Below are 19,823 nucleotides of genomic sequence, written 5' to 3'. Positions count from 1 at the left end.
GTTATAAATACATATAACAACACTCTTGATTGACATTGAGTAGAACATTGCTGTAATATCCTGAGAAACATGGGATAAAGTGGTCAGTCAGGTTAGCATAGAAGCTAACGTCTCTCTGACTAGCTTAATAAAATCCCGGTGGACCCAAACTGATTCTATTCATGTAAAAACAATTGAGATATTGGTAAAATAAAAATTGCATTTGGATATTTTACTCAAATCATTCAACCCCACTAAGCTTGAGTGTTTTACTTATGTTGAAATATAGCATTAATCACGCAATATAGCCTTTAGACTGACAAAAAAGCAACCGGATGGATTACATCTATTGATAAGAATAATAAAAAAACAACAGCAGGTTGCATTTAGGGTTTATTATCTGTATGGCAGTTCCAGGTCCATTAGTGCTCAGCAGAACCAGCATGTACGAATGATGAAGGGCATTAGTCTCACTCAGCTGGCTTTTTCCCCCGCTGCTAATGTCCAGCCAATTGCAAGGAGTTTAACATTCCTTAAAGTGCTGCCATTAACCCCTGCACCAGAGCTGTTCGCTGGCTACTATAGAGAAGAATAGTAATCAAAGGAGTAGCGTCTGGCCACATGCTTCCTAATGTGTGCACTAAAAGCACATTTTAATGATGTCCGTGCACTCAGCAGGCTGCTACATCAGCATTTCACACTGCAATTAGAGCACTGTATTACATTCAGGCTGAAGCTGTCACAATATTTATTTATGCCTTTATGACAGATCCCTTCTCAACACAAACTGTTAGATTTGAGTAAATTATATTAATTTCATGAATGATTCAATAATAACAGCTCCTGAAATATTGTGCTAATGAGGCTACAGTAAGTATTTTTAAAGGATCAATTCACTAAGATTGCAAAAAAACCTTGCACCTAAAGCGCTATCTAGTCATGATGGTTTTGTTTCCACCTTGAACGTTGCCTCATGGTTATTTTGGTTAATGAAGTCTCACATATATAATTTAGCTGGCCGTGTGAAAATGTGCTTCTAACCTTTTCTGTTGAAGGATAATGTCACGTTTCAGTGAAAATGAAAGTGAAAGTGGAAGTGTTTCTGGCCAAGTGTCCCACTTCTGCTCTGTCCAGGCTTTGAGATATCTGTATCTGGTAGTGTCAGTCTCCTCTACGATGGAGGTGAGTGTTGTGTTCATGGTGCATATTGTATACATAATGATAAATGAATAAATACAGGTCTATGGATTATCTAGACCAATGGGGACACTGATGAGTTTTTCAAATGTGGCTATTAGAGTGTTTTGAGCATCACGACTATATGACACTAAGATTAAGTGATCAAATATTGCACATTTTTGTAATCTGAGTGAGAGTAATGGTTAATAGTAATCATATGCTGGACTGATGAGCATTTATCAACATGTAACACACTGCATCAAGCACCCTGAACTGTAAAAAGTACAACAGCTTATTGTGTCTGAGCGAAAAATGACCCGCTACTGCTTAGTAAACACGCCTAATATAAAGGCAAAAGTGTGTGTGTGTGTGTGTGTCTGTGGGTAATCAGGCTTCCACCTGCACCCACTGTGGTCCTCCAGGGTCTAATTAACTGCTGAGTTGAACTGCTACCCCTCCTTTCTAATCACTCTAACACACACACACACACACACACACACACACACACACACACACACACACACACACACACACACACACACACAAACACAGCACCCTAATCAGCACACTTCGCCTCACAGCCCTGATGGTAACACATAACTGAGACAAATGAAACATGGCTGCCAAAAGACTGTCTGCCTCCCCACCAAGAATCTTCTCAGACCCTCCCTGTTCCATTTGCATTTTACTACCAGCCTTTGTGTGTCTTTGTCAGGTAAAGGTCGAGCTGAAACGACTGTCCACACAAGCTTCTTGTTTCTCTTCCTGTAATTGGTAAATTAAGGTGACTCAAAGAGCAATTCAGCTCATTTACATACTAACAAACAGTCGGAGTAAGCGCTTATTGCTTTGCAAAAACGGACCCACGGTTCAGTGTATGAGTCCCAATTCATTAATTAGGATGATAGGATGAATGTCAGACTGTTTATTATAGGCTAGAAAGCAAAGTGTGAGCAATCCACCACAAGACTGCTGGCACGTCTGAGGAAAACTACATTGAACAACAACGAGTGAGACTGCCAGCTGTCATCAATAATACATGTGTAAGTGATTCCGTGTCCTGTAGAGGCAAAGCCGAGACTGCTCCTGATGTTCTGGTAACAGAGTTTGGCACTATATTGTATATCAGCAGGGATGGAAATGATAGATAAAAGAATATCACATGGATGATGGATATTAAAGTTCATTTGATGACTTAGAGGAAAGCAGCATTTCAAGTGGTTTTTCAGATTTAAAGCCCATTCTTATTAATTGATACTACTATACGTAATTTATAAAAGGAATATATGTTGGTATTTTATCACTTGAAGTGTGATTGTTTCTTTACAGCTACCATTTTGGCCTCAAGTAGCAACTACAGGACAGAAGCCCTTCATTTCTAAAGATTCTCTCGAGTCAGCTGTTTTAAAGACATCATAGTGCTGAGTGAGTGAATGGAATAAGTAGGAAATGTATTTTGGTGAGATACACTGTGTTCACTTTTGTTACTGTTGCTCTGTACCAAAACATAATATAACAGTAGCAAAAGCAGAGAGTCATAAAGTCAGCAAAATAACTCAGTAATGTCAGTAAACCAGCAATTTCTAGAGAGTTTGCTCACACTGGCCATCATAAGCTACTGATCATACCAAACCAAGTAATGCTGTAGCAGCAAAATCTATGACTCAGCAAGTGTGCTTATGAGTTTAACCTTTCATTTGTAAGAGGAACAAAATGCTATTTGTGTGGACAATGCATAAAGTTTTAGAGCCAGACCGATATATCGGTCAGCCGATATTGGCTTATCATAGATATATCGGTATGTTGTGAATATGTTATCTGATATGCACCGATATATTTTTAAAGTTATATAGGCAAGATTTAATGTATATGTGATCCTTTTTCTTGATTAAAGTTTAACATATATGTACATGTCCTTTGTCAATTCTGTATGTATAAGGTTATCAGCAAATATCGATAATGGTATTTTTTTACACCCTTATATCAGTATCGGCATCAGCACCAATAATCCAGTATCGGTCGAGCACTATAAAGCATATTCACATATGAAACATTTAAGCAAGCCACTTTCATCTTCCAGCATCTTCCCCATAATCCTTTGTGGATCAGAACAAACTAAACAAGAATGCAGAGGCCACAAAAGGAAAATAGGCCCCTGTTTCAGCCGTAGTTGAACTCAGTAAGAGGTGAGGACTTGGGTGAGGAGATGCCAGTTGGGAAAACGTGAGGTGGTCTCGACCCCTCTTTTCTGGCGGCTTCTGTCGGGGGCCATAAAGGGCATCTTTGTGTCGGACGAGGCCGCAGAGGAGTGAAAGAAAGAGGTGACGGGCGGGAGCTCAGAATGCTAATGAGCGGCAGGGAGCAAACAGTTACAGATGACTTCAAGCTACTTGTATAGTTGATCCATACACACAGCCATGAGTGCTATACATCGACACAAACAGGTCTTGTACGGAGCACATGACTCACTGCACTTGGCAGTTATTCAGTTGACTCTTAAGCTTATTACCTCCATACTCTGACAGAGAGCACAAGGAGAAGAATAAAGAGGAAATTCTGCCTTTTGAATTTAATCTAACAATGTCGAGGGCGACGTTTACAGCCTGCAGCTAGAAGATTTAGCATGCATAGACGATACCTCAGAACCACCGCTGACACGATACAGGGGAAGGAAAAACACTTGTACCATGAGCCGACGCGGTAATAAAAGACAGCAAGCGCACATTAATAACCATTAATGTCCTGAGGCACACGGGCAGCAGGGTGACTTGGGGCACAAACTAATGGATGGAGACATCTTCAGTGAATCGCGTTCACCACGGGGGAAAAAGACGCTCCTCCTCAACAGCTGTGTGCCACGGAGGCTCCACGATTATCTGCCTCTCTGTCAGGGCCGCTGCAGATCTAAAGAGCGACAGATGAACTTCCCTCTTTAATTCAGTGAAAAGAGGGGAGGAGGGGAGGAGAGAATACACACTGATGCTTGGTTGAATCTGGATTGTTGTCATGGTGATGACGCCCCCTGACACCCCTCTCTCTCTCTCTTTCTCTGTCTCTCTCTGCCTGACACCTAGGTCAAGAGAGGAAAAGAGGAGCGAGCGGGAAGGAGAAGAGGGAAATGGAGGACAGATTGAATTTGGAGCCAGTTTGTGACAGTGTGCGGAAATCCTTCAGATGTTCTAAGTAATAACAAGCTAAATTCAAACTGGTGAACAGATTACACCATTAAAACCTCTTAGAATGTTTTAGCAAGAAACATAACAGCATATATTAGTATATAACAGTCATGTGTAAATTGATTGCTATGAAATAATGCTATTCTATCAAAAGCAATCTTACAGTCACTATAGCTTCATAAGCTAACGCTACAGCCAAAGACATAGACAGTATTTTAAACTTAACTACAGATAGTTTCAAACTGGTGAACAGGTTGCTCAATTAAAACATCTTGGATTATCTTTACAAGAAACATAGTAGCATATTAATATACAACAGTAACGTGTAAACTGGTTGCTATGAAACATCTGTAATGCCATTCTATCAAAAGCAGCTGTACTGTCACTGTAGCATCGTAAGCTAACGTAACAGCCAAAGACTATATTTAGTTTCAAATTGGTGAACACGGTACACCGTTAAAACATCTTGGAATGTCTTCGAAAGAAACACAGTAGCACATATCAATATATAACAGTAATGTGTACATTTGTTGCTATGAAACATCCGTAATGTCCAACGTAACAGCCAAAGACGTAGACAGTAATCTAAACTTAACTACAGATTGTTTCAAACTAGTGAAGGTTGCACCATTAAAACATCTTAGAATGTCTTAGCGAGAAACATAGTAGCATATACTTAACCCTACAGTCTATGAATCATCTGTAATGCCATTTTATCAAGAGCAATTGGAGTTACTTTAGCATCATAAGCTAACGTAACAGCCGAATACAAATGCAATAAATTAAACTACAGATTCATTTGTATACATCATAAAACATCTTGATCAAATGTCAGGTCAGATGTGTTGACCATATAATGATCTAAACAGGCCATATATTAGCAGACTGACATTATTTTTGACAGTGGGTTCAGTCAACTATTTACAGATACACGTGGCAGCTAAATATTTAGTAACAGCTCGTTTCTACATAAGAAGTAGGGTTTATGGCGTGACACACTTTAATTAGTGATGTATAAATCTCTATTTAGCAAACACCTAACGTCATAAGTAAGCATAACTAAGGAAGTTGTGCTAAGCTAAGTGGACCTATGAAGATCAAGTGCAGCATGTAACACCCATGAACCTGATTAATATCACATGTACTGTTTAGGGTCAGTTATATCATAGTTAAGGGGAAACAGCGTTTCCTCCCTCTGTAAACAATCTTTGCTGGACAATCAGCACAATCACAATGTGACTACTGGGACATGACACAATAGTCTAAAGGGTTTGCAGTCCGAGGCTGTGAATCACTAACGCGATGAGAGTGAGATCAACAATGACGTTACATAAATCAACTGCGATGACCTCTTAACTACCAACACATTCCTCCCCTTTGAGACGACACGACGAGTTGAAATACCGCCTTTCATACCTTTTTTTGGCCATTTGTTTTTGCCACAATTAGATTTGGCCGGCTGTCTCGTAACCGCTTTGGAGGATATAACTCTCCTTGGCTGGGTAACAGCAGACAGGGCACGGATACAATGATTCATTTATGTGAGGCTCCTCTGGGGTGTGAGATAAACAAAGTGGAAAATGCAAAGCGTTTCTGCAAAGACTGCGCGGATAACAAACAAACAAATGTAGCAGAAAAATATATCCACACTCCCTTTAGACAGCAGAGTCACTGTGAGGCTTAACTCAGACACATATTACAACAATGCTGCGATATCAGTGGAGCGGTGGAGTGTACCACCAGCCAGTCTCCTCAGAGACTCAGATATGTATCATCGCTGACGCACACAACCGTGACACATCTGTCATTCTAAGAAATCCACTCAGGTTTATAGCGGCCTTTGTGGATTTGAATAGCTGAGTAGATAAACCTCGTCCTCTACTGTATGCAGAATCACACATTTGCATGTTTCCAAGATAATCTGATATGGACTCTCATTAACATACTGTGACAGCGGACACCCAACACCTGCCATATGGACTAACATCAGCTTTGTAACTTATGCACTGTTTATTTATGGAGAGTCATTTTACGTTTTACATATGCATCTTAAGTTGTATGTTGGATTCTCTGCAAAATGAAGAGGATGAGAACATGGATACCACTCTCATATCTGAACATACAGTAAAGCTGGAATCTTGGCCCTCCCCAAACTTAAAGATCACTGATTAACATGTTGTGTCTTGTTTGGGTGAATCAGAACCAAAACGCAACAACAGCAATTTGTGGTTTTAGGTTGCGTTACCGTGCTTGGAACTATTTTCTTAACAAATAACTGTTTATCCTTCCACTTAATGCTCCTGTGTGGTGTCTCTGGCTGTAGCTGAAGTTGCTAAATATGCTTAGTGAGCAATACGTTTAGGGATCGGTCCCTGTTTCAAACCTGCTGATTTCACTATGAGAACACAGTCACTGCACCCAGCTGCTGTATGCTTAGAATGACAACACATTGAACTCATAACATTTATTTTTGTGTATAGATTTTAAAAAGCAAGATAAATATTACCTAGTGAGGTTAGGAGATGTTGGTAGGTATTTCAACTCGCTCCTATCTTTATGCTCAACTTAACCACTCCAGCTCTGTACCAAAAGCTGCACTAATCAATATTTGAATCATTACTATTGATCTGATGACTTTGTGTAATATGAGAGAGGTCACTGGTTGTGTTGAATCCATAGAGAATTATCACCTAACTCTATGGAGTATTTTAGTGTTTTTCAGCTCATTGTTTTGGTTTCACAGCCCATAATCATACTGAAAGTATTTCCAAAAGTATTGAAACATGTACCTGCAGAAATGTCCTTTTTTTTCTTTTCCAGGATATTGGTTCTATTTCAAACAAGCATTATTCATTTCTACTGGGGGATAGGCCTGTGCCTCATCATATCCCTGTGGCTGACTAACTGACTGGTGCGTTGAGTCAGTGGAGGGAATATTCTTATCCCTATACTCCAGTATGACTGAGTCATGAATGAGAACAGGCTGGAAGCTCTTTGTGTCCAAAATAAGAAGGACGGAAAGAGATATAAACTGTTTAGTAACATGAAACCAAGTGGAAATTCTAGAAATGGAGAGATAGCGAGAAGGGTGGCTGCATCTTTCTTTAGAGGCAAAACCTGCTCAGCATTTCATTCATCTCCCTCTTGGAGAGTAGATTATATTCGCTCGCACATGAGGGTAACGGTAGAGGGTTATATTTCTGCATCTCCTTAGCAGGACGTGATTGAGAAGACTCCTCAATTGCACACAAACACATGCTATTTTCCTCCTCTGCACACACACACAACAGGAAGCGAGACACACTTCACTGCGGTTCACCAAAATATCACTTCCTGTCGCAGCTGCTTTTAAAGCTATATAACCCTTCACTCTGCTGTTTAAAACTTTGTCAATGAATGTTAGATTACCTCTCAGATCATTGAAATCTAACCTGAAAAAGCCCCAATACCTGAAACCTACGCTCAGAACACACTGTAGTAACACTGTCGGTCCCAGAGGAAGTACAAAGCCACGCGCCTCTCCATCAGAAGCTCTGACTGACAGTACGTCCGCTTCCCTGCTCTCATATGTGCTGCTGCCTCTTGTCCTCAGTCCCTTATGACCAATTAAGCAACACAGACAGGCCTATTCGTGAACACTGGCACATAAAGGACATCTGAGCAACCCTATTATGGAACAGCTTCATCTTGGGAATACACAGTATACGCAGAGGACAGAATATAAAGAGCCAGTTAAGGTTCGTGACACACCGGTCATCAACACAATGTATAAAATGATGAGAGGAGCCTGACAGCAATGGAAAATACACAACATGTCAGTAGAAGCACACTACTTGATGTGTTTGTGCAGGATGAAAATATTGCACCACAGCTGATCATGCAGGTATCTCTCCTCTGTTTCAATGCCAGCTGTTTTTCATGGTAGCTCAGTAAATGGGTGTGTTTCAATGGTCTCAACAGTGAAATATTTTAGGGTGGAAAATCATCAAGTATGTGAGTTAATACTCTGCGTGCTGTAACATGATGCTCTGTAATAACTACACTGATGAAGAACAGCAAAAATACAAGCAAAACTATGAGAGTAAGTTATTGGTACTGGTAGGGTTTGGCATTATTTTAATATTCCATTCATCATTTATTTTGGAAATAGCTGTTTGACAAAAAAACAAACAAAAAAAACCACAAGGTCAACTTCCTGGAAAATTTCCTCTAGCTTTCAGCCACAAGTTACCATGGTGATACTTCTTCATCATGTGATCTAAGTATGGAATTTAAGTCATGCGATAACACAGCAGTCATCTATCGCTAAAAGTTACACTACCAGATAGGTCACATGATAACTAAATCATCACCATGACAACAACAAATTCCAACTTCTGATGTGGCTGAAAACCCTGGAAAACTTCCTTATATGCTAAAACAAATTTTTAACTTGAATGAATTACAGCTGAGTCGTGTTACTATCATGTGATTTCATGCTATTGTCACACAGATGTACAGTATGAAGAGTTGGTCTCATGTAAAACACAACAGATGAGCACAGGCCATCGCTTTAAACATCACTTTTGACATACCGTTATACATTGAACTTGTCAAGATGATAGGATGGGTGACAAATAAAGGGAGCAAACCAAATAAGTGATTGGATTGACTGGAGATATATAGTACAGATACTCATTGAGTGGCTTGATGAATTTGATGAATGTCGGTCATATTCTACAACCTTCACAGTCACCAGATCTCAAACCCAACTGAACACCAACAGTATGGGATTTGTTACAACCGGATCTAACTACGTGATATTTCTGCCTTTTGAGATGTCCCAGATGCTAGAAACAGGGTGAGGTAGGCAGCATACATATGTGTGTAGAGTTTGAAGTCACATTCACAGATGGGATCAATTTAGTGAAATAGTCCTGATCAAAGGTGATGGTCAAATGATTACAGGTTCACTGTAATCAACTGGAAAAGAATTCCATTATTCACCATGTGGTGCTCTGGGCTTCTATTGGTCCTTTTTGTCTGTACACATCACAAATTCTGTGTTGGTTGTCTTTTTCTATGAAAGAACTAATTTTCTGACACAATTTAGGCCTTTAATGGGCTGTTATTGTGTCGCTTGAATTCAGCATTATCTCTGTGCACAACCATCCAAACACCAGATGAATATTCTGAAGACTCGTTCACCCAACGCCTCAGGCAAAAGTTGATTTTTCTCTTCATTTTCCACCCATCTTTATATCGACATCGGAATATATCCACATTGATATTATGATTCTGATCTCAACCATATAAGCCTGCTCTATTATCTGGTCATAACTCTAATCTCAGTTGGTGAAACTTCACAGTCATCATTTCCAAGCAGTTTTTTGTCATGAGGTTCAGAAGTTGTGGAAATGTTGTAATTCTTGTCGGCTTTAAGCACTTCACACAGAGCAGATAACTGCTGAAAGCCTTCCTTCCATTCCACTGCTAAAAAAGAAGACTCCAGTTAAATAATGCAGAATTATTCAACATTCAAAGCCTGCCTCCAATCCCATCCTTTAAATGTAATGGAAATAATTCCATATCAAAAGCTCGCCCTCTCTCTCACCCTTGGATTTATTAATACAATGTGATTCCTCAACCAAAGCCTGCACCCAAAGGTTACCACACAACAGTTCCTTATAGGTCCATGCAGAAGAAGAAAATCTGGACTTTGAGGGGGCGGGGATGGCGAGATCTTCTACTTTCCCTGTTTTCTTCAGGAATGCTCACTTGTCAGCGCAGCGTGGCGGCGGCCTGAAAGAGCCTCCCCCGTTCAGCCATTCATCTGACACACAAAGGCAATTTCACAGGAAGACGAGCTTTCTCTGCCCTATTCTTCATCGGCGCTCCTCGTCGTCTCTTCCTCTCTCTCGTACACTCATTCACACACACACACACACACTCTCAGGCCGTCATTAGCATGTTAATGGAACGTCCAGGAGAACATGAACGTGAACCAGTGGGAAACTCATGGTGAAAAAGAAAAACAAGCTCTGACACCGAGAAAGAAAGCCTGGGAATGGCAGCGTACCTCTCTATCTGTGACATTCTCCTGGTTGACTCCGTCTAAGAGGTTTGTTCATTCGGCTGGACCAAAGCCACTCAACCCAAAGGCCCAAATCCATCAAACTGATGAATGCAAGAGAAGTCACACTGAAAGAAAGGTGATGCGGCTTTTCAGGCTGCTTGAAAAGTCTTGTTAAGCTTGTTTACTTTAAGTTGGGTGAGTCATCGTTAAATTAAAGGTTTAAAGAGCATAGATAGCCTTGCAGTTTCTTGCCTCATCTCGCTAATGTAATGTCATAGTGAAATGTTGCTATGTATGTATTCCTTATTAAAGTTGAACTGGAGTTAAAAAGGTGCACTGTGTAGAATTGAGTGGCATCTAGCTTAACGGACTTGGAAGAAATGGAGTATAATATTCATAAGTATGTTTCAATTAGTGTATAATCACCTAAAAATCATCTAAAGAATCATTGTGTTTTTGTTACCTTACAATGAACAGACCAAACACTGGCTCTAGAGAGGGACTATCACTTTTTTCGTGACTTTCACGGCCATCCTAGGTTCTCCTACGTGCTTGGAAGGGGAGTGTGAGGGGATGGTTATTCAGTTGATTGTAATATGCAACCTAATCACTAGATGCCACTAAATCGTACACACTACACCTTTAACTTCTATTGGTGTAATATATGTGTGGCAGTATACTGGCACTTAAGATCTTGGGGACTGACGATTTTAGCCACTGCTTTGTTGAATCAGTGATTTGGACGGTCCCTACGTTGCTCCGTGTTGTGATTTGAAGTGCTCAGGTTACAGAACTGTGAGTTTGACAGTCACAATATCACTACAACTGGACCCATGAAATAGAGACAGCTAACACTAGCTACTCCCTCTTTTCTATAATGCAGGACAAACAAACAGAGGTCAGAAGAACGTTAACAAAAAGTAACGTCTCGTGGGAATCAGTGAAAACATTAGCAAGAGATTAATTATAACTTTCTGAACCTTCTAGGGTCACTGTAAAACAGTTTGTACATTTTGGGGTCACTACCTCTTTAAAAAAAAGTTCAGTGGGCTGCCAAAAAACTCATCACTGGTCGGAAGTGCAGTTGCGTAACAGCATCAGTGGTGAGAACGTGCATTTATGACGACGCCTGCTTGCCCTTTGCAGTCAGGTTATAAATAGCCCTATGCCTTTGGGTGACCCTTCAGAGCAGGTGTCTGAGAGCTCATCAGTGTGCTCGTGTACTTTTACTATAATACACGTCAACATAAAAAGAACAACTCATGCAGACGTCATGTGCTGTTCACTCTGTCCCAGACAAGCTCTCATCTTGATTATAAGACACTGAAATAAATCATAAACGTGGTATTTTAATCAGGTTATGAAGTCACTGAAAACATCTTATTCTGCTCACTGCTGGGTATTACAACCTGTCAGCTTTCTCTCAGTTAGTCATGTATACACAGTTGCTGTTGAAGGACATGTAAAAGACATATAAATAACACATTAACAGCATTAGACTCTACTGTGAACCTTCTGCACTTAATAATAAAAATATTTATTTAATGACTGCCGACAGGTCTTGAATCAGTGTTCCAGGGCTGCTTTCCTATGTGAACACATGACAGCTAATCACAGGAGGTTTCTCATTAGGGTAGAGGTTAAAATACAGAGTTTCATAACCTAATTTAAAGATTCCACGACGGCCAGGCTGTCAAGATACACTCATCTCAAGGAAGCCAGCCTCGTATGCCAACCTAGCCGAGCTAATTAAAAGTGCCATTTAATTTCGTTAGGCCAGGCAACATCATAGTCAGGCCTGAGGCAAATTAAAGACACCCTTTCTGATTTTGTTACAGCTCCCAACAGTGTTCAAGCTGAGTTTCAAAACACCAAAAGGGAGCTGGTTAGGAATTCTGGGGCATTACACTGTAATAAAAATTAGGTAGTATCTTTTTTACCTTGGAAGGCAGCTGGATTCGTGAAATCACAAGATCACGCCAGAATCCATCTTGTCTAACTTAAAGTTACGTGCTCGTGGCCGCACCAACAGTGGTTCAGACCAATCAAAATCTTGTGAGGAACTACTGGCAGCTTTGAGCGTGGTTTATGTTTAACGACAGCGAGAACAGACGATGATAGACAGATGATTCATCCACCGTATAAGTATTTTTTGCCTGCCCTTGTCTTAACAGTTTCCAAGGACGACTGTGTAACAAACCATCTGACGCGCAAGTATCTTTAAGCCTTTTTGGTCACTTGGGGGCAGCACAACAAGCAGAAAACAACATACAACTACCTTATTAAGTTATTATGGTGAGAGTCTTGTTTATTTACACATACAGCAATTCATATATAAGTCATGTTTCTGATCACCTGGTGAATGTAGCCAGAAGTCCAACATTAACTCTCCTCCTTTGGTCTCCACCAACCACTGAAGGAAATAACTGGCTCCTTGGCTGCTAAATGCTCCACTATGTTCACCGGCTAACCACTAATTGTTTTTGCAGTTTGGTACTAGACAAATAATGTGCATGTCAGTTTATCAAAACGTTTTGATGAAAACAGCTGTCTGGCGGGTCGAGATATTAGGTTGATAAGTGATGAGAGCAGTGAGACTCAATCAAAACAGTAAAGCCAAGGCAAAAAAAAGGATAAAAAACGCTGAAAAGAAGAGCAGAGGTGGTGATAAAGCCCTAGGGCGTTTTCACACATAGCCAACCCCTTTCACATTAAACATAGTCATTTGACTCTTTGTTCATGTAAGTAGGTTGCTTAGTGCAGCTTGAGGGTTACAAAAGTCTATGAGTCGATGGGGGGATGGGTAATTACCCAAACGGCTACTGTGCTTCAAAATATTGTTGGAGTATGATGAGCGTTAGATGCTATTCTTAGATCGCGCAGTCTGGTCCAGTCAGCAGGGATGAGCAAGCGTCTGGTGTGCGGCTCTGCACACGCTGACCTGATACCTGATAGCTTCTATCACCAGCATGAGAGAGATCAGACTCATTCTGGATATAGTTTATAAAAAGTTTGAGGAAGCCTTTCAGCTGCTGTTTGATTTCTGTATGACACACACTGAGAAATGCATCTGGTTTAAACAGTATGAACTGATCCTGACGTACTTTCATTATGAGTAATCAGACTGCTATTGTTTTGTAGACTAAACACTAAGATGTAGTCAGTTTCCTCTTCAGTAGTCGTTATTGCAGTATGCAGTCCTGCTTGACCTTTTTAACTTCCTTGTGGCTTTGATGAAGATTCCACTTTTACTCAATGTTGTGACAGAATTTGTTGAATTTCACAAATATATACATAAGCAACAAGAAAAGGGGATTTTACACAGACGTCATAAAGGGCCATTCACTGCTACATTCACTGCTACATTCACCGCTACATTCACCGCTGCTACTACTATAACGGTTGGTACAGAGTTGAGCTGAAGGCCTTCTACAGTATCTCACCACTTCCTCCTCCCACCCTCAAACCAGAACTACACAAAGGGACAGAAAGCACCTGAAACTCTTGCTCGTGTTACAGCTCTCAGATTCCCTCTCAGCATCTGCACACATGCACACAACACAGCAGCACAAAAATGACCTGTAAGTTGATGTATGATATTATATGAGTTACAGATCCACAGTAAGGGTTAGAATTGACTACTTTTCATTGTCTTTTTATGATACTAAATTGAACTTTTGGTTTGGGAGTGTTGTTTGATGACATAATCTAGGGCTTTTAGGAAATTGCAATGAGTAAGAGCATCCAACATCATTTTTGGACATCCAAAAATACACTTTACATTCTAATATATTCTTTACCGACGTTCACATCATAGATTATTCCGGAGCTTTCAACCACATCTCAATGTTCCTCAGCCCAGTTGTCATGGAGACTGCTCATGATAACTGAGTTAGTAACTTCCATAGTTGAATCCCTTGATGACAACTGTACTATCTCCATGACAACTGAGCAAACTCCATCTAATAAGGAAGACTGTGTAAAGTTGGAAGCTCCAGAAAAAGCTAGTAAGTGGACCTTGAGGTAATATGTTTTTTCAAGCTACTCTTTCAAAGGCCAGGAATAAACATTTAAGCTATTCTTAAACCTGCATTAATTTAGCCTGTGGTCATTTGAAGGCAAGACGAGGAACTGTAAACAAGTTAACATGGCGGATGTGTTAACTAACAGCCTATTTACACATACAGCAGACAAGTATGAAACATTAGCATTCATTTAGAGTCAAATATCTGGCCATATGGAGAATGTAAGTCCAACTCTTACTCTCCTTTTAGCTCTGTTTTGGTTTCCACCAACTATTAAAACAGTACATTTGCAAGCTGTAAAACCAAAACAATGAGTTTAAAGACACAGGGCAGAACTGTGTGATAATCTGATGCGGATTCATCACTGTGAGCGACCTATCACATTACACACAGTCATTTGATCCATTGTTAATATAAAAATATTGATTAAAGCAGCATTAAGCATATTTTCTACTGAGGGAAATGTGTCACTCTCATCCTCACTGAAGCTGGATACATGTTTTAATATTTATAAGGGGATGCTTGAGAAATCAAATTATTCCACATACATCTGAATGTCCATCTTCCATATTTTTTGCATATTTCCACAAGCCTTGATCCTAAGATAAGCCTACAGCTGTTAAAACATTAAAGAGATGCTGTTTAAAGCCACTCTAAAAAAACATCATGACTAATTCTACAACAGAACTTAATTACTGAGAAACTTGCCATCTACCACACTAAAATGCATCTTATATGAGGTTTTGATATACACAGCAGCCTGTCTGAATTCCTCCTGCTGAAAAATGCTAATGTATTCCAATGGATCTGAATAAACAGACGGATTCAGCCGCTCCTTGCTGCTTAAGTAATCGCACTTTCACAAGCCGATGGCCGAGAAATGCTTGAAGCTCGCGCGCCTGTCCATCTTAGAAAAGCGGGCCGGTGTTTGTGTGCGCGTAGAAAGGAAAAGTTGTGACGTTCCCTCTCCTGCAGCTTCCCAATACACACCGAAGGAGCCTGAGTGACATCAGACGCCTCAGGAATGCCATAGTAGTGAGAGAAAGAGAGAAAAGAGAGGAAAAAAACAGTGAAAGAAATCCCTGTGGAAGGAGAGATGCTGCTAAACAAGATGGACTGGTTTGCTGTAATGACAGTGACTTTACTGGATTGAGGGGACAAACCTACTCGGGTTAAACCTGAACCACACGTGGAGCATGTTGTACCAGTGTTTTTCCATTTTCCATTGTTCCTATGGTTAGCGTTAAATTCTCTTCGTCCAACGACTTTTTTTTTCTTGGTGTTCTTTGGAAGAGAAAAGGTCAATCTCAAATTAAAATGGACTAAAACTGTATATATAAATATGTAAAGACAAAAAAAACAATGGTCTTCACACATTGAAGGAGTCTGATCACACTTATGAACTTAGCTCGTGAGGTAAGCAATAAGCCAGCCGCAGGGTGACAGGGAGATCACTATCAGCTCACACACCCGGGCAGAAGAGGAAGTTAGTTTGCTGCCTTACACACACACACACACACACACAGACACACACACACACACACACACAGAGCGGGCCATGAGGGCTGCGCAAGAATTTCCTTAGAGATGTCATGCATTGTAATGATGCAAGACGCTGAAATTACAAGTAACTTCAGATAATCACACAGATATATTTTTAAAAATTCACAGCAACACAACCCTGTGTCTACTGTCTACATGTGGAGTTTATCTTTGGGGGTTTGGATTAATGGTTCGGACAAAACAAGCAATTAGAAGATGTCACTTTTAGGTCTTAAGTGGGCATTTTATGACATTTTTTGGACTAAATCATGAATCATTTAATGACTAAATAATTAGCAAATTCACCAATGGAGAAGATGAACTATCAGAACAACAGAGTACATGATACTGATATAGTCATGGATACATTAACATATAGATTTACCTCCATTTAAATGACCTAAGTGCTACTGTATATCCCTCACTACTCTAGGTGCAGTTCTCGTAAGCACATACTGTATCCTGACACGGTTTGATCATCCAAGCCGTGGGTTTCGCACCATTTGCAAACACCGTTTTCTGTTTGTTATCCAACAAACATGCTAATAGGATCGGGCCCAGACTTGGCTGGGTGAAGGCAGGCTTGAGAAGAGAGAGAGAGAGAGAGAGAGAGAGAGAGAGAGAGAAGTGGGTGGAAAGGATCCGGCTGCAAGGAAATGAGCCCAGAGGAAAAGAGAAAGAATGGCCATTGACAAGACGCGCTGGCTGTGTGTAAGCACGTTGAGTCAAGTTCACTGGGACACGATTAGAGATTATGGCTCGGGATCAGCAGTCTTGTGCAAACTTCATACTGTAACACTGTAACATGTGGAAAGGGAAGTTCCATACATTTGAGTTAATCCACTAACCAACAGAGAAGGTATGCACATGTTAATCCATGATTTAAAGCATGTGCATGTACAGTATGTATTTACATTAGTGTAGACACGGTATAAACAAACACTGTCCACTGTACGTCTGGCCTATCCCTCTTGTTAGCTCACGCTGCCACTCCACAGAATTCACTGAAGCCAGCGAGCGAGCAAACAAGGCAGCAGTGTGGGAATGAATGGAGCCACAGTGGCCTTATCTCTCCGCGCTGGGATGCCGAGGCAGAAGTTACATGTTTACACTGGGAGTCACGTTGCTTTATGGACGCTCTCGACCACGGCGATGTGAGGGTGGGCCCCCTGAGACTCACACCTGAATCCTGCAGGTCACGGCCCGACGCCATATCTGACCCTTCCAATTCAAACTTAACTGGCTAATTATGAGGAACTGGTGTCAATTAAAGATCACATGCTCTTAGAGGCTTGACTCTCCATCCCTTTAACCCTCCAACATGAAGGTGACACCTAAGATCAAAAAACATACCATGACATTCAGCCAAAGTCAAAAGCAGCTCAGCAGTCCAGTCCAATCACAGGACGTATTCCATGTCCTCCCCCCTACCAATCCCACGCCCCCCTCATCTCAAACTGCTCTTCCCTCCATCCCTTCATCTCTGTATGACACACACACACACACACACACACACACACACACACACACACACACACACACACACACACACACTCAGAGCCAGTGATAATGCAGTCGCTCCTGTTGCTGTCAGGTCGCTCAGCTCCCCGGCAGCGTGACGAGTGACGTGAAGGTGATTGACATTGACATTAGAGAAACAGCCCCCCACCCCCCCCTCAAATTTTCACAAGTGGACTGACGATGATCTTCTTCAGCACTGATGAAGATCATGTAATGTGTTCAAAAGCTTCGGAACAGCTACCGCGTGGACCTTGTGGTGACGTTGCATTGTCAACAGCCGACACGTCCTTTAAAAGATGGAAATTTGAACACCTACAATTTCCATGGCAACGGGCCAAACTCCACCTGCCATGTGATGACAGCTACTGAATGGACCCTGAGGTTAGATCTGTCAATCTAATAGTTCAGTTTCCGGCTGTTCTGGCAGATAATCAAACATCAAGACATCATCTTAGCCTCTGCGTGTTGTGTTTTATAGACTAATAACACTAAAAGACTGATATGATAATTGCAGCCTTACTGTATTGTCTAGTTTTGAAGCTGAGATGCAGCTCCTCCCTGGCTGTTAAGCATCTTTGGATCCATTAGTTTCTCACTCACAAACCTGACCTATTAGAGCTTCCTGCCAGCTGAGCTGAGCCCTGCTGCCAAACACCGGGGGTAAATAAAGCCAGTGTGGGGTACAGCTCAGCACCCTCTCCGCCATTCTTTCACAGCCGCTCCGCAACCTCCTGAATGTGATCTCTAAAATAAGCTGCATTGCTCCAGATTTCAAAACTAGAACAGCCTCTCTTTGTGTTACCTCTCTCTGGGCTCCTGAGTCTGTCACTTTCACTAACGCAGGTTCAGTTTAGTATTTGACCAGGTGCTTTGTTAAAGGTGGGGAGTCCCCTCGCTTAGGTTTACCACACACCCAGACATCCTGTAAGATTTGAAAGATTATACAATGAGCTTCACAACTACTGCACAGAGAAGAAAGAAAGGTCCGACAGCAGCGGCCTCACAGAGGTCAGACAAGAGGTCAGATTCATAAAGGAGAGCTGAATGGAGCTGCTCATGGCATGAATAAACCCTTCTCCCTAACCTCACCTATACACTAAACTCCTGTGTGCTCCACTGCTGCTGCAACAAACCCACAAAGTTAACAAGTAAAGGTGTCAGTGGCTTGTCTGTCAGCAGCAGCAGCCACACACACACACGCACGCACGCACGCACGCACGCACGCACACACACACACACACACACACACACACACACACACACACACACACACACACACACACATATACCAGGGCCGCAGCATCCATCCATCCCACCCACCCATCATCATCAGCAGCAGCAGCAGCAGGACTCACCCAGTGTTTTGACTGCTATCTGCCGCGTTAGAGGCGGAGGCAGGTTGATGCACACTAGATCTACGTCCTGATGCAGCAGCACATCGTCGATCCGGTTGGTGTAAAACGGTACATTCATCTCCTTGGCCAACTCCTCCGCCTCCTCCTGCGTCCGGCCCCACAGAGCTTTGACAGCGAAGCCCTCATTCTTCAGCAGAGGGATGATCACCCTGGCGGTCAGGCTGGTGCCGAACACACCGACCCCTGGAAGCATGGCTCGGGTTGATTAGTTTAATTTGGTCTCTTATTGTTAATGTTGTTATTGTTTGGTTTTCAGTTTGTTTTCAGAGGTCCGGATGAAGCCAGCGCTGCCCGTCAGGTTGGCCATCCACCTGCAGCCAAACACCCGCTGTGCTGCATTCCCCCCGTCATCCGGCTCTGCGATCCCGCTTTTAAAATCGTTATTTCCTCCCGGTGAATAATCCAAAAACACAGATATAAAACACAACCAAGCTTCCTGTGTGTTAAGACAAATTCAAATACACCATTCCGATCTTTACCTCGTCCACCGTCTGACAGCGATCAGCGCACTGACTGCGCAAACCAGTGAAGGGCATGTCACCTCCTGCAGGGTTTGGTTTTCTCTCCTCTTTTAAAACAGGCCCTTCTCTTCCAAATAAAGCGAGGAGGAATAAAAGAGAGGCAGAGATGAGCTGCATGTGACGGCAGGTTGATAGAGACTCAGCCGTCACCTTACTGTCTGCTCCCCGGAGGATCCCGCAGCGGCTGCAGCGCTATTATGCTGAAGAAGGCTGCTATTGATGTTACAGCTCAGACCTGCTGGTAAGTTAGAATCACTCACCGGAAGTGACAAATGCATATAGTTTTCAAAATAAAAGCTGCATTGACACCGGATATCATTATCTGATGTTACTATAGAAATCCCTTAGGTTGCAATTTTTAAATTCATTTATTCCTGATGACGTCATGTTTCTGTTTAAATAAGCGCCTT

General features: G+C 41.7%; 1 protein-coding gene across 1 annotated transcript in view; it reads right to left on the bottom strand.

Moving 5' to 3' along the window:
* The window catches only part of gfod1 (glucose-fructose oxidoreductase domain containing 1), a 28,954-nt gene extending 9,260 nt beyond the window's left edge, over positions 1–19,694 (bottom strand). The window contains exon 1 of the mRNA XM_062441135.1: positions 18,833–19,694. Within this exon, the coding sequence (XP_062297119.1) occupies positions 18,833–19,085 (253 nt within the window). The 5' untranslated portion in view covers positions 19,086–19,694. The remainder of the gene's footprint in view (positions 1–18,832) is intronic.
* Positions 19,695–19,823: the final 129 nt, after the last annotated feature.

This window comes from Scomber scombrus, chromosome 20, assembly GCF_963691925.1.
Source record: "Scomber scombrus chromosome 20, fScoSco1.1, whole genome shotgun sequence".
NCBI classification, from domain to species: domain Eukaryota; kingdom Metazoa; phylum Chordata; class Actinopteri; order Scombriformes; family Scombridae; genus Scomber; species Scomber scombrus.
The sequence above is the reverse complement of the archived record's forward strand: the minus strand, read 5'-3'. Positions and strand labels throughout refer to the sequence as shown.